The sequence below is a fragment of the Haliotis cracherodii genome, unplaced genomic scaffold, assembly GCF_022045235.1.
Source record: "Haliotis cracherodii isolate W230 unplaced genomic scaffold, xgHalCrac1.p SCAF_7, whole genome shotgun sequence".
Classification (NCBI taxonomy): Eukaryota; Metazoa; Mollusca; class Gastropoda; order Lepetellida; family Haliotidae; genus Haliotis; species Haliotis cracherodii.
In genome coordinates, this window is record NW_027266330.1 from 40,553,449 (window position 1) to 40,568,714 (window position 15,266).

General features: G+C 40.3%; 1 protein-coding gene across 2 annotated transcripts in view; it reads left to right on the forward strand.

Moving 5' to 3' along the window:
• The first annotated feature begins 8,930 nt into the window (after window positions 1-8,930).
• LOC139447085 (low-density lipoprotein receptor-related protein 4-like) overlaps window positions 8,931-15,266 on the forward strand; it is a 37,302-nt gene continuing 30,966 nt past the window's right edge. For both annotated transcript variants that reach the window (XM_071228238.1, XM_071228239.1), the window contains exon 1: window positions 8,931-9,059. In XM_071228238.1, the coding sequence (XP_071084339.1) occupies window positions 8,993-9,059 (67 nt within the window). In that variant the 5' untranslated portion in view covers window positions 8,931-8,992. The remainder of the gene's footprint in view (window positions 9,060-15,266) is intronic.

Sequence of the window (15,266 nt, forward strand, 5' to 3'; positions counted from 1 at the left end):
CGAACACATACAATTTAGCATTGAAGATATCATATTGAATAAATAATGCAAGAAACATTAAGACTTCCACCAAATGTGAGTAAGCGAAATATCCTGCTTCAATACCGACTCACTAGGTCAACACATTGAATTTACTGGATCGCACGCCCTTGAGGTCTTTAAATGAGGTATTTTAATGATGCTCTTAGACAGTATATAGATTGAACTAAAACTCGAGTTAAAGTTCACTAAAAGATTTTAGTTATATTTGCTAAGCTACACAAACACGCACACAGGCACGCGCTCAAACGCACACACGCGTTTCTCTCTCTCTCTCTTTGTCTGTCCCCTCCCTCTGTCTGAAGTTTCGTAAAATATCACACTTAACCAGAAACAAAAGCAGGGGTGGACGTTTCTTTAGTAAGGACCGACCAACTGCCACACCACAGGTGCATGTTTAGTGAGATTTAGTTACCCACAACCCAGGTGCATGTTTAGTGAGATTTAGTTACCCACAACACAGGTGCATGTTTAGTGAGATTTAGTTACCCACAACACAGCTGCATGTTTAGTGAGATTTATCTACCCACAACACAGGTGCATGTTTAGTGAGATTTAGCTACCCACAACACAGGTGCATGTTTAGTGAGATTTAGTTACCCACAACACAGGTGCATGTTTAGTGAGATTTAGTTACCCACAACACAGGTGCATGTTTAGTGAGATTTAGTTACCCACAACACAGGTGCATGTTTAGTGAGATTTAGCTACCCACAACACAGGTGCATGTTTAGTGAGATTTAGTTACCCACAACACAGGTGCATGTTTAGTGAGATTTAGTTACCCACAACACAGGTGCATGTTTAGTGAGATTTAGCTACCCACAACACAGGTGCATGTTTAGTGAGATTCAGCTACCCACAACACAGGTGCATGTTTAGTGAGATTTAGCTACCCACAACACAGGTGCATGTTTAGTGAGATTTAGTTACCCACAACACAGGTGCATGTTTAGTGAGATTTAGTTACCCACAACACAGGTGCATGTTTAGTGAGATTTAGTTACCCACAACACAGGTGCATGTTTATTGAGATTTAGTTACCCACAACACAGGTGCATGTTTAGTGAGATTTAGCTACCCACAACACAGGTGCACGTTTAGTGAGATTTAGCTACCCACAACACAGGCGCATGTTTAGTGAGGACCACCCACCCAACGCTGGATCTTAAATTGACCCCCACTCACTGCCAATTCAAACGCCACCTCAAGATACACATATTTTCGGATATATACAACTTTAAAGTATCAGTATTAATAAAAAGGAATACCACCAGTTGTTCTCGGGCCTCACATTACCCTACCATGTTTGAAATGTTGTCAATTTCTGCCGAAAGAATTATTGACCCTTTCCGCATGTTGAAGCATATTGAAAAATACTTACCTTGTACTGACTTACCTTTGTTGAAAAAACCAAAACTCCATTGCAACATAAGACATTAATACAACATATATCCCCATGTTATGGGTTTTTGGACGCTGAAGAAACATTCATAGTTTTCTCGCTAATCACATGAACAACTGTAAAACATCTCTTTCACTTACAGGCTTAAAGACAACTTAATCTTAAAAACAAGCCATCATCTGACTCTGAGTATTTACAATTTCTGTGTGACGCCACACCCAACGTTATAGTGCGAGTATTCGTGACAGAAAACGTATGATGTCCGAAAACCTTTGCTGCGGATTGTCCTGTTTTCGATCATATTTTTCGGAGTGTTTTTTTTTAAATCTGTTAATATATTTTTACGCGGAAGATGATTTTTCCCGAGGACAACTGTTTTAAAAAACGCGATTTTCCGCGTTTCCCTGATATATATATATATATATATATATATATATATATATATATATATATATATATACCATTTGCTCCTCGACCTAGCTGCCTTTTGAACCTCTAGGTTTGCAGTGTTTCAGCGACTGTTTTCAGCCTGCTTGAGTTTTGATAATGCTTGTAATCATAAGATCAAATGCATTTTTCAAATGTATACTTCCTTTGCCTGGCAGTTTATGTTCATTGGTGCGCTCTGATCAAGTATTATTAAACACATTGTTCGGGTTTTGAGGTCCTTGCTCGCCTCGTCCCCTTTCTCCCTCGAGCTCGGCCCGTTCCTTATCTTACTCAACCGTTATCAGCAGTGACCGGACAACGCCGTGCCGCTCCCACAGCCACCTACACCCGGACTCCGCGGCACCCAGGCGATAACGGCTACATCAGTTAACATTGATGCTAAGCCGGATCTTTAAACTCTATACAAATTGCGTCATAATCCTGGGCTTGGTGGATGCAGACAAAGAGGGTTTATTTTGTATGCTGCACATCGGATGATGATGCATCAGTACTGATGTTTCCACAGGATGTGATGCAATGTAACGGTTGGTCAGCACAGATTGCCATGTTACGTCAAGTGTGTCCAGATTAAAACATCATGTTTTAAATACTATCGTATAGCTTTATCAAAAGTTATACAGTTTCTCTATTTCGTATGATTCTTTGATTGTTAGTTTTCTTTGATAATCCTATCGGAATATGAATCGAATCTTGTTATCGTGGTATGTATTGCAATTTCTATCATGGCAATACCAGCTCCGCTGTCTTTAGATATATATTTACTTCAGAAATAACATATCTATGGCAGGCTTGACTTGTGAAAGCGCATATGCCTCAAGTTCTTAGTTTTTCGGCCAAATCAAATCTTGATGAATATATATTACGTGTCAAATCAATTAAAATCAGTCAATGAGTAAAACAATGCTACCCTTCCTGCAGCAGTTGAACGTCCCGTTAAATATCATTCAACATGCCCGTATGTCTTCTTATGCCGACATTGGATTTTATTTTGTATTTTTGTAGATACATATTTTCAAATATGATAACTTTATTTCCTGAACACCGTTGATCGTAATGGTGAAGTTGATATAAAGAAAGGTTCTTATCCCACGTTGGAGTTTTAGACTGATTTTTCAAGATACATCTTATTTAAAAAAAGTGTAGCACTATTTCAAGCGAAATAGACTGGTGTACATGTATACTCTAGACCAACACTTATATAACTGTACTTCAAAAGAGACACTCCTCCTCGGTGGCATCAAGGAAACTAGACTTGGTTTAGTTTCATCTGGACTTGCCTGGGCTTTTAGCAAAAAAATGAAAGTAAATACATATAAATTGCATTGTCATGTCACAAGTCTAAGATACATCATCTACATATCTATAACTGTACATAACCTCTTCCTACCACGATGCGCAGTCCTAGTGTTCCCACACGTGCTATACAAGATAAGGGAATGTCTATAGTTGTTTAGTAGGTGTGTTGAGTGCGTACTGTTAGCCGTGTCAGAAATAGGACAACTTAACTTGTGACATCCAGTTACTCCAGGGACTCCTACAACAACGTGTGCTGCATCTCTATTTTCCTATCTGGCCTCGTGATAAGCGTCGGCATTTTGCTTGTCTATAAACTTAGAGAAAGATCAAACTGTTGTCAAAACCCACAAGGTACTCCACCACCCATTGTCAACCTGAGGCGTTTATAAGTGGATATGCGTTGGAAACAATGCATTGTATATTATTATATATAATATAAATAGTTCAAGATGTATGTTTCAGGGTATATGTGTATAGTGTCCAAAATATGCTTGATGGGACATTATTGTACTGATGACGTCATGATACCTACACCCAACTTGAACAAACTATATCCAGGCCCTGAACTGCTGCTGCCATATTTCGGCGCAAAGTGTAGTTGCGGAAGAATGTATCTGTGCTATGTGATGTTATCAGTATCTGAAAACCAACAATGACTTTCATGAACTAGAGTGTACGGCTTCCACGACTCACCGATCCTCCATCACAACTAACGGCTAGTCCTGGGTCCACTGACTCGGTCCCCCATCACAACTAACAGCTAGTCCTGGGTCCGCTGACTCGGTCCCACATCACAACTAACAGCTAGTCCTGGGTCCGCTGACTCGGTCCCCCATCACAACTAACAGCTAGTCCTGGGTCCACTGACACCATCCCCCATCACAACTAACAGCTAGTCCTGGGTCCACTGACACCATCCCCCATCACAACTAACAGCTGGTCCTGGGTCCACTGACACCATCCCCCATCACAACTAACAGCTGGTCCTGGGTCCACTGACACCATCCCCCATCACAACTAACAGCTGGTCCTGGGTCCACTGACTCGGTCCCTCATCACATCTAACAGCTAGTTCTGCGTCCCCTGACTCGGTCAACGATCACAACTAACGGCTGGTCCTGGGTCCACTGACTCGGTTCCACATCACAACTAACAGCTAGTCCTGGGTCCGCTGACTCGGTCCCACATCACAACTAACAGCTAGTCCTGGGTCCACTGACTCGGTCCCACGTCACAACTAACAGCTAGTCCTGTGTCCACTGACTCGGTCCCCCATCACAACTAACGGCTAGTCCTGGGTCCACTGACTCCCCCATCACAACTAAGTCCTGGGCTCATTCGCTCTGGAGCACGCGTGTTTCATTTTTTATTTCGGCACATTCTGAGCGGTTACACATTTTAAAAGATTGATACGACCGTTGCCAAGCCTAACGAAATATCGGTGAAGTTTTAATCATGGGGACAATAGTGAGGTTTGAGTTATGCTGAGATAAAACAGTGCTATGGATGAGAACTTTCCATTTCTACTGTTTACCGGGAGAGTATATGCATATCTAAATATTGCGTGAGTTATTTCTCATATCACTTTGATCAGTGTTTTCCCGCATAACGGTGACGCCTTGTGAGCGTTTTTTCTCCATGTGAATGCGGCATACATCCATGCGTTGGTGGAAGATGATCTAAACTATAATCTCCCCTTCACTGGTGTGTAGTCATGGCCGGATCGGAAAAACCACGTTCTGATTACCTGTGTGTAAGATGTGTCGAGGTTATAATACTGTAATTTATGTGAAAGAAAATAGAGAAGAAAAATAATAATATTCGGATACAAATATATCAATGTGAATCGCTGGGAATGCATTCTTCACACGTATACCACAATAGCAATGCACACTTCACACGTAGATCACAACAGTAATTCATACTTCACACGTAGACCCCCACAGTAATGCACACTACCCACGTAGACCCCCACAGTAATGCAGCTTTCACACAGACCCCAACAGTAATGCACACTTCCCAAGTAGACCACAACAGTAATGCAGCTTTCACACAGACCCCCCAGTAATGCGCACTTTCCACGTAGACCACAACAGTAATGCACACTTCCCACGTAGACCACAACAGTAATGCAGCTTTCACACAGACCCCCACAGTAATGCGCACTTCCCACGTAGACCACAACAGTGATGCAGCTTTCACACAGACCCCCACCGTAATGCGCACTTTCCACGTAGACCACAACAGTAATACAGCTTTCACACAGACCCCCACAGCAATGCGCACTTTCCACGTAGACCCCCACAGTAATGCACACTTCCCACGTAGACCCCCACAGTAATGCACACTTCCCACGTAGACCACAACAGTAATGCACACTTCCCACGTTGACCACAAAAGTAATGTACACTTCCAACGTAGACCCCAACAGTAATGCACACTTCACACGTAGACCACAACAGTGATGCCCATTTCACACGTGTTTGATTGACCATATCTTCCAGAGTCGTGTGGGCCAGAGATTGGGCCTAATTGTATCATATAAAAGAAAGGGGATACTAGTGTAGCAAACCTTTATATATCGGTATATCAATTACAAGTATGTTAGCAAGCTGTCCATACACATTCTGAATAGGAGACTAATATTTTGGTGTTCTTGTTATGAAAAACATGTTGAATCGCAAGTTGGTTTTCGCCAAGGTTATAGTACTATTGGTAATTTTTTTTTATCCTACAGTCTGTTATTGAGCGCTATCGTTTAAGAAAGAGACGTAAATTGTATGCATGTTTTGAGAATTGTTTGAGGTAAATATGAAAAAAAGCAACAACAACGGTAATAGCTTTTAAAAATTGCGCAATATGAAAAATGGTTCTATAATAGTGCACAAATAGAATGTGTTTCCTGGTATGAATATCAAGGTATTTATTTATTCAGTAGGTCATAAGTATGGACGAAAGAGTTTTGATACCCAAGTTTGTCCCATTTTGTTGTACAGTGCGGAAATATGGGGACTGAATGTTGCTGAGGAAACAGAAGTTGCACATTTAGCAGCTTGTAAACGAGATTTAGGAACTATGTCCTCTGGGTCAGCGCATGTTGTGCGAGGCGAATGTTAAGGATAGCCATTGTATACTAATATATATACCATCAAAAGGTCTATGAGTGAGTGAGTGAGTATGGTTTTACGCCGCTTTTAGCACTATTCCAGCAATATCACGGCGGGGGACACCAGAAATGGGCTTAACACATTGTACCCACGTCGGGAATCGAACCCGGGTCTTTGGCGTGACGAGCTAACGCTTTAACCACTAGGCTACCCGACCGCCCCTCTATGAAATATTGGTGTAAAATAATGAATATGTCATACGAGCGTTATGTAAAAAAATGTTATAATATCCTTGGACAAATCATGGGAAGTAATGGTTGTAAAAGGCATCTAGGAGGAAGCATGGTCATGAAAACCTTTTCGCAGGGCAATCATTCCCAAGTCGACAAACACTAAAGTTCACACTATAATTCACATCCACCCCATAACAAATGTCACTATGTGCTCCCCTAAGTCTAGCTAATGTTACTATGTACTCCCCCTATCTCTAACTTATGTTTCTGTGTACTCCCCCTATCTCTAACTTATGTTACTGTGTACTCTCCATATCTCTAACTTATGTTACCGTGTACTCTCCCTATCTCTAACTTATGTTACTGTGTACTCTCCCTATCCGTGACTTATGTTACTGTGTACTCCCCCTATCTCTAACTTATGTTACCGTGTACTCCCCTATCTCTAACTTATATTACAGTGTACTCCCCCTATCTCTGACTTATGTTACTGTGTACTCCCCCTATCTCTAACTTATGTTTCTGTGTACTCTCCCTATCTCTGACTTATGTTTCTGTGTACTCTCCCTATCTCTAACTTATGTTACTGTGTACTCCCCTATCTCTAACTTCTGTTACTGTGTACTCCCCCTATCTCTAACTTATGTTACTGTGTACTCCCCCTATCTCTAACTTATGTTACAGTGTACTCCCCCTATCTCTAACTTATGTTACTGTGTACTCTCCCTATCTCTGACTTATGTTACTGTGTACTCCCCCTATCTCTAACTTATGTTTCTGTGTACTCTCCCTATCTCTAACTTATGTTTCTGTGTACTCCCCCTATCTCTAACTTATATTACTGTGTACTCTCCCTCTCTCTAACTTTTATTTCTCTGACTCTCTCTATCTCTAACTTATGTTACTGTGTACTCCCCCTATCTCTGACTTATGTTACTGTGTACTCTCCCTATCTCTAACTTGTGTTACTGTGTACTCTCCATATCTCTAACTTATGTTACAGTGTACTCACCCTATCTCTAACTTATGTTTCTGTGTACTCTCCCTATCTCTAACTTATATTACTGTGTACTCTCCCTCTCTCTAACTTTTATTTCTCTGACTCTCTCTATCTCTAACTTATGTTTCTGTGTACTCTCCATATCTCTAACTTATGTTTCTGTGTACTCCCCCTATCTCTAACTTATGTTTCTGTGTACTCTCCCTATCTCTAACTTATGTTTCTGTGTACTCCCCCTATCTCTAACTTATGTTTCTGTGTACTCTCCCTATCTCTAACTTATGTTTCTGTGTAGTCTCCCTATCTCTAACTTATGTTTCTGTGTACTCTCCCTCTCTCTAACTTATGTTTCTGTGTACTCTCCCTATCTCTAACTTATGTTTCTGTGTACTCTCCCTATCTCTAACTTATGTTACTGTGTACTCTCCCTATCTCTAACTTATATTACTGTGTACTCTCCCTCTCTCTAACTTATGTTACTGTGTACTCTCCATATCTCTAACTTATGTTACAGTGTACTCACCCTATCTCTAACTTATGTTACTGTGTACTCCCCCTATCTCTAACTTATATTACTGTGTACTCTCCATATCTTTAACTTTTATTTCTGTGTACTCTCCCTATCTCTAACTTATGTTACTGTGTACTCTCCATATCTTTAACTTTTATTTCTGTGTACTCCCCCTCTCTCTAACTTTTATTTCTCTGACTCTCTCTCTCTCTAACTTATGTTTCTGTGTACTCCCCCTATCTCTAACTTATGTTTCTGTGTACTCTCCCTATCTCTAACTTATGTTTCTGTGTACTCTCCCTATCTCTAACTTATGTTTCTGTGTACTCTCCCTATCTCTAACTTATGTTTCTGTGTACTCTCCCTATCTCTAACTTATGTTTCTGTGTATTCTCCCTATCTCTAACTTATGTTACTGTGTACTCTCCCTCTCTCTAACTTTTATTTCTCTGACTCTCCCTATCTCTAACTTATGTTTCTGTGTACTCTCCCTATCTCTAGCTCATGTTTCTGTGTACTCTCCCTATCTCTAACTTATGTTACTGTGTACTCTCCCTATCTCTAGCTCATGTTTCTGTGTACTCTCCCTATCTCTAACTTATCCCACTGTGTACTCTCCATATATTTAACTTTTATTTCTGTGTACTCTCCCTCTCTCTAACTTTTATTTCTGTGTACTCTCTCTATCTCTAACTTATGTTTCTGTGTACTCTCCCTATCTCTCTCATGTTTCTGTGTACTCTCCCTATTCTTCTCGAGAGTAACAGAAGTATCAAGGCAATCACAAGTTTACATAACTGCGCTGCCTCAGGACTTAATACAACACTCGGAAGTCACTGCCTCTTCCGCCACTGACTACACAGCCAACTTCCGCACTCGCCACCATTTTACTTCAGCAACGCATGCGTAGTAGAACGTCACTTCTTGCCGTAGGGTGGTCCAAACAGAGCCATGCACATCCATAACGCGATATTTCATTTTGTATGGATATTTACGTCCATTGCCAGCGTACATTCAAGTAAGTGTTTTCTTCAGTATACAATATCATTCCCAGACCTACTTTGTTGACAACGGCCACACGATTTGCATTGTTAAAGATACATACATCCAGTACTTTTCTTAAAAAATATTTCTTTCTGTCAGATTTCTATTTATTCTTTGAGGTACCATTTGTTGTGTTTTTTGTAATGCCCAAGCGGAAAGAAAATGTTTTGTGCAAGATGGCCGTGGGGGTAGCTACATGATGAAGCAGAACGCTGGTGGGTAAGCTGACGGTGTAGCGCTCGGCACAGCTGGGAAGGGCACTATGACCCTGTTTCCCGTATTGTCAAGTGTGAGCGTCACTGCGGCCACTTCATTACTTTACACTTTGGACACAATATCAGTTCCTGGAATTAAAATTCCTAATCGCAGTTTCTGAGATGTCGAATGCACTTTGTAATCTCAGCAACCTTGTGTTTCATTCCAACCTCGTAAATCCGACCTAATCCTTGCTCTTATAACTGTAGATCACTTCGTGAAATGAATTGGGAATTACACAGCTTTCAGTCAAGGAGTATGCACAAACATGACACGATTGCAGCATTTTGGCTTTTTCTAAATTGTGAATTTATTGGTTTTCTTTGAATAAATATAGTTTTATATGCAATTGGTTTCAAGCGCAGATGAGGGATCAAAATGTGTCCTAATAATACTAATTCCCCTACTTGTGGTTAGCGTGCTACTGTTTTGTTTGTTTCTCATTTTGAATAGGTATGAATGCATGCCAGGCTTTGATTGCATGTTGTTGATTACATCGAGCAATGGAAAATGGGTAATAGTTTAGTTTAACTATTATATTTGTAGCAGAGCATGCTTTTCATAATGTCAGTTTTGCAATAAGTAGGGTTAACATATCCATGTGACTGATATTCACTTTGCTACCTTTGGTACTCTGATCTAGACACATACATCACACGTCTGTGTCTATCATGGTATTCAGATCCAGACACATATATCACACGCCTGTGTCTATCATGGTATTCAGATCCAGACACATATATCACACGTCTGTGTCTATCACGGTATTCAGATCCAGACACATATATCACACGTCTGTGTCTATCACGGTATTCAGATCCAGACACATATATCACACGTCTGTGTCTATCACGGTATTCAGATCCAGACACAAACATCACACGCCTGTGTCGATCGTGGTATTCAAATCCAGACACAAAACACCTGTAATTATGCCACACATACATCACGTACAGATATAGGCCATCGGCTCACGAGGATGAGTGAGTGACTTTGGTTTTACTCCACTTTTAGCCATATTCCAGTAATATCACGGCGGGGTACACCAAAAATGGGCTTCACAAATTATACCCATTTGGGGCATCGAACCTTGGTTTTTGGCGTGACGAGCGTACGCTACCCCACCGGCCTTCATCGGTCCACGGTACATGATCTGATACAGTCTCCAGCTCAACCCAGTACACATTATAACACTGCGTCGAGCTTGCAGATATCGCAATAATATAAGATTCTGAACACCCATTTCATTGTGGATATAGGGAACTAAATTTCTTAAAAATGTTTCGTTTGAGGAATACATGAGTGTGTTAAATTTCCCCAGTGTTTGGTTGACATAATATTTCTGGAGTAAGTACATAACTGATAATAATACATCAGTACTATCAACTTTTGACTTGACTCTAAAACCTGAAGACATGTTCATTCCTCTTTTGTACTGGATTCCATAACAATCTGTACACATAGAGACAAATTGCTGCATCCAGCAAATGTACCACCAGGCCCCTGTCTCAAAGATTAACTATAATGTTAAATACAGTGAAGCTAGGATGACCAACTCTGTCAAATCATTGGATTTTTCAACTTTGTATACTACTATCCCACTCGACAATCGTAGGGAAAACTATTCCCTGAACCATGATGACAATTTGTCAAAAATGAAAGCAAATGCTGGAGTTCCTCATTGATAAGACCTATGTAAACGTTTGGGGTAAGACATTGAGGCAAGAAGTGGGCATCCCCATCTCTTTCTGTATGCATATGAATAGGTATTTCCAGCCCATATTGACAACGTGTTTGTGACGGGGGCCACCGCTGAGGCAGGATACGCTCACCTTTTCACGAACACTTGGTTTCATTCTGAGGTGATCGTGATTCATAAACACGTGATATAATCGGTATCGTACAATCGACTTTTGTTACAGATATGGTTAGTGTTTTGACGCTTTTATGTAAATACCTCAAAATCACGAGTAAGTATTTATAGAATCGGGGCACTTCCCGAGAGAACACTTGGATGGAGGGAAGTTTACATGCACTTAGCAGCAGGGATATACGCACTAGAGAGTCGTACTAGCAGCTCAGGAAGTGTGGCGGAGTCAGCTGACCAGGTACTGCTCCACAGAGTAGTATGTCAACAAACACATGACAGGATTTCAATTTGGTCCAGGGGTAGACGGCATTTCAGAAGCATCCAGTATGGTGTTTCTCCGAGGAAGAGGGTCATTCAGGGGGAACTCAATAGTGTGTTACTTCAGGGGTGGAGGGCATTTCAGGAGCATTCAATGTGGTGTTTCTCCGAGGAAGAGGGTAGTTAAGGGGAAACTCAATAGTGTGTTACTTCAGGGGTGGAGGGCATTTCAGGAGCATTCAATGTGGTGTTTCTCCGAGGAAGAGGGTAGTTAAGGGGAAACTCAATAGTGTGTTACTTCAGGGGTGGAAGGCATTTCAGGAGCATTCAATGTGGTGTTTCTCCGAGGAAGAGGGTAGTTAAGGGGAAACTCAATAGTGTGTTACTTCAGGGGTAGAGGGCATTTCAGGAGCATTCAATGTGGTGTTTCTCCAAGGAAGAGGGTAGTTAAGGGGAAACTCAATAGTGTGTTACTTCAGGGGTAGAGGGCATTTCAGGAGCATTCATTGTGGTGTTTCTCCAGGGAAGAGGGCAACTCGGGGAAGGGGGAATTCAATACGGTTGTCCGTGCAGAGGTAGAGGGCATTTCAGGAGGATATCAATACGGTGTTTCTACGCTGTCGACACAAAGATGGTCAAAAACTACCAAGACGATTGGCTTCAGTGGTCAGTTTGTCTCAGTGATGTTTAAGCCAACATTTAATAGCATTGAAGAAAGATCACAACAGATGTCACTAAAGTGTCTTTCATGAAGTTTACTTCGTGGGGTATCGAACCCACGCCTTGAGCCATACAAATATAAACACCAGGTAACCGCTTGGTTCTAGGTCACTACATGTATGTTCAGCAAAACAAAAGTAAATGTTTACCTTTCAAGAACTTTATGTGAAATAACTGTGTCTTATTAACAATATTATTATTTATAAATATCTTTAAATTGGGAAAGGTCATGCTCGATTACGAGGTCCCTAGCACGACAGCGATTGTAGAAATACTGAATGATTTCTGTTGTCCTGTATCTACTGTTTTTCATGCATTGATGCTATGCCCAGTACAAACATAACATCCAAGCATGAGAAATGTTATAGGAACATCACGTGTAGCGGCATGTAACTTGCCATGTATTGAAACTACATTGAGTAAAACATATTACTTTATCAGTTACCCCCAATTACTAAAATACAACACGGTTCGGTCTCTTGGCAACATTTTCGTGCAGAGTTACACATATGAGGGGAGTAATCTGCATATGAATGCCTTGTTAGTTCTTATCGTCATCAAGGCTAGATAAGACAGTCTTGATTATTCAAATGAACTTCTCCTCTGTCAATCCCAACACAACATTTCTAACTGACAGTGTGTGCGAGGCGTCCAGTAACAGTGCAACCTATTGGGGTTCCATCATGGTTTAATAAACAAATAAATATATGAAGCAGCACCATTCCACTTCCTTGATATGTTTCCAAAGTACAAACATGCTTATGTATGAACACACGCAACCGATACCAACGTGTAGATACACTAGACATCCAGATGAAGGTAAACGGCTAGACAAACGCCATTTAAATTGCAAAGGAGCCCCAGTGTGATGGGAGAAGCTGTTGAACATCTAAACTTGCTTCATTTTGGGGCTTTGGTATTACAGACAGGGCTGGGGGGAATTGAAATTATGGTTCAGGGACCGTGAGACAGACCAGTACACAGCTGAATGATTGGACTCTGGATATGAGATAACTGGCGTCACTTTCAGCAGACATTATGGATCAAACAAACTTATGATATACCCACAGAAGCATGGAGTAAAGCTCTGTTTAACGACTGCTAAACTAACCTCCGATCAAACGCCTGTACTTACACAGTACTATCAAACAGTGCTAACAAAAGTGACGCACCAAACATAGGCTGGTTCCAGCCGCCATTGACGTATATTCCAATTAGCACGGAGGAAGTTCAGTATAGTTTGAACAAACGTAAATCTGACAAAGTGCTGAGTAGGATTGCCTAACTCAACGAACGCTTCAATTTGACACACTAATCCCTATTTAGGAATAATAATAAATTCATTGTATGGCGAGGAGTTTACCTTTCCATTTCATGGTCAAATGTTAATATTAATATTGTTCCCTTTCTTATAAATAGGGACATACAAAACCCTGAAATTATCATGCTGTTTGTTCTATTTAGCATTTATTGAAAAGTGTCTAATGAATATTTCCAATTCGAAAGGATTTACCAAAATTAAAAAAACCCAACTCTACAAAATATTGTTACAAATTTGGAACATAGAACGTTTAATAGGCTTCAACAAAGCATTTATCTCTGAGCATAGATGTATATTGTGACATTATTAGTAAGTAATGGATTATTATTTAAAATGAAAAAGGTAACATTATTTATATATGAATGTAAAAGCATGTATAAGGACTTCTATTTAGTTTTCACGCCCAATTTGCCCTTTTCGCCCACTAGAACCTGTTTCGTCGGGTAATCGATGCTGGTTATTCTCTGGCGTTGACGTTATTATATTTATGAGCTTTAAATTCGCTGCAGCCGAGCCCGAGGTGACAATGCATAATTTGACAGAATCTAGGACCGAAATGTAAGTCTATATATTTATTTGTAGTGTCAGGGCCATTGTTTAGAGTGTTAAATTCTCTTAATGAGCACGCGTTAATTATGAAGTGCGTTCCACAGTTTAAACGTAAGGGAGAAACAAGTTTCCATACCTTTAAGTCCTTCAGTTGATAAATTACATCCATCTCCAAATCATCATTTGCTATTATCTGAACTTTGAGCTGCAATAAAGTTGACTAAGATATTCCGATACAAGACCGATATTCATTTCATAAAAGGTCTTCAATTTGAACTGGTATCTTCCTTGTTGAGAACTGGAACTTGTTTCGTTCTATGGTTTATCATGACCGGTGCCAAGAACCGCACCGCAAACTGTTCATAGCGCGGTAAATGCAGGTTGTTCTGATAAAAGAAATTGTTCTTTTGTGCCACTGTCCCAAATATGACAACACCAGTGGAAAAACAGGCAGCGTCTTTATCTATATAGTTTTTCTACATACCTGGTATATTAAATTTCTTAAGCAAGATCATGGGATTTACGTTTTTGACAATATCATCGATATGGATTTTCCACGAACAACCACTTTGAAGTGTTATACCCACGTGCTTGTGACTTTCTACTTCTTGAAGGGAAATATCGTTCACATATAAATTCGGTCTAAGACCGGGTCGGCTCAACGGTTCGTGTTAGACGTTCAGTCTTACCGGGATTGTATTCTATTTTTTATTCGTTCCAGTTTGAAATGTTAACCAAATCATTATTAATACCGAGCATAAATCCTGATTGTAAACTGTTATCTCTGAAGAAATTAAATACATATTTGAACATACATTTCTAAAAACATCTTTGATAAGCAACTTAAGGCTACAGGTCTGTAATTTGAACAATCATATACACCACCTTCCCTTTATAGTGGAGTAATTGATGCTTCTTTCCATGATAAAGGACACGTTTTGTCTTTTGATAACAGGATATCACTAACTTCATTATCGCCATGACCGATTGACGATAATGGGTTATCAATTTTGCCCGATTCGATTATCGGAAGGTCTGATTAATTCGAGTAGAATGCGTTTAGGACATTGACAATATCTAGAGTATAATCCTACATTCATTAGATACAAATGAGGGACAAAATACACTATCAGGTTGTGTTTTGACATACTTTTTTAACTAAGCGCCTTGGTTCCTTGTTCCTTTTTTATTCTTTATATTTTCTTCTA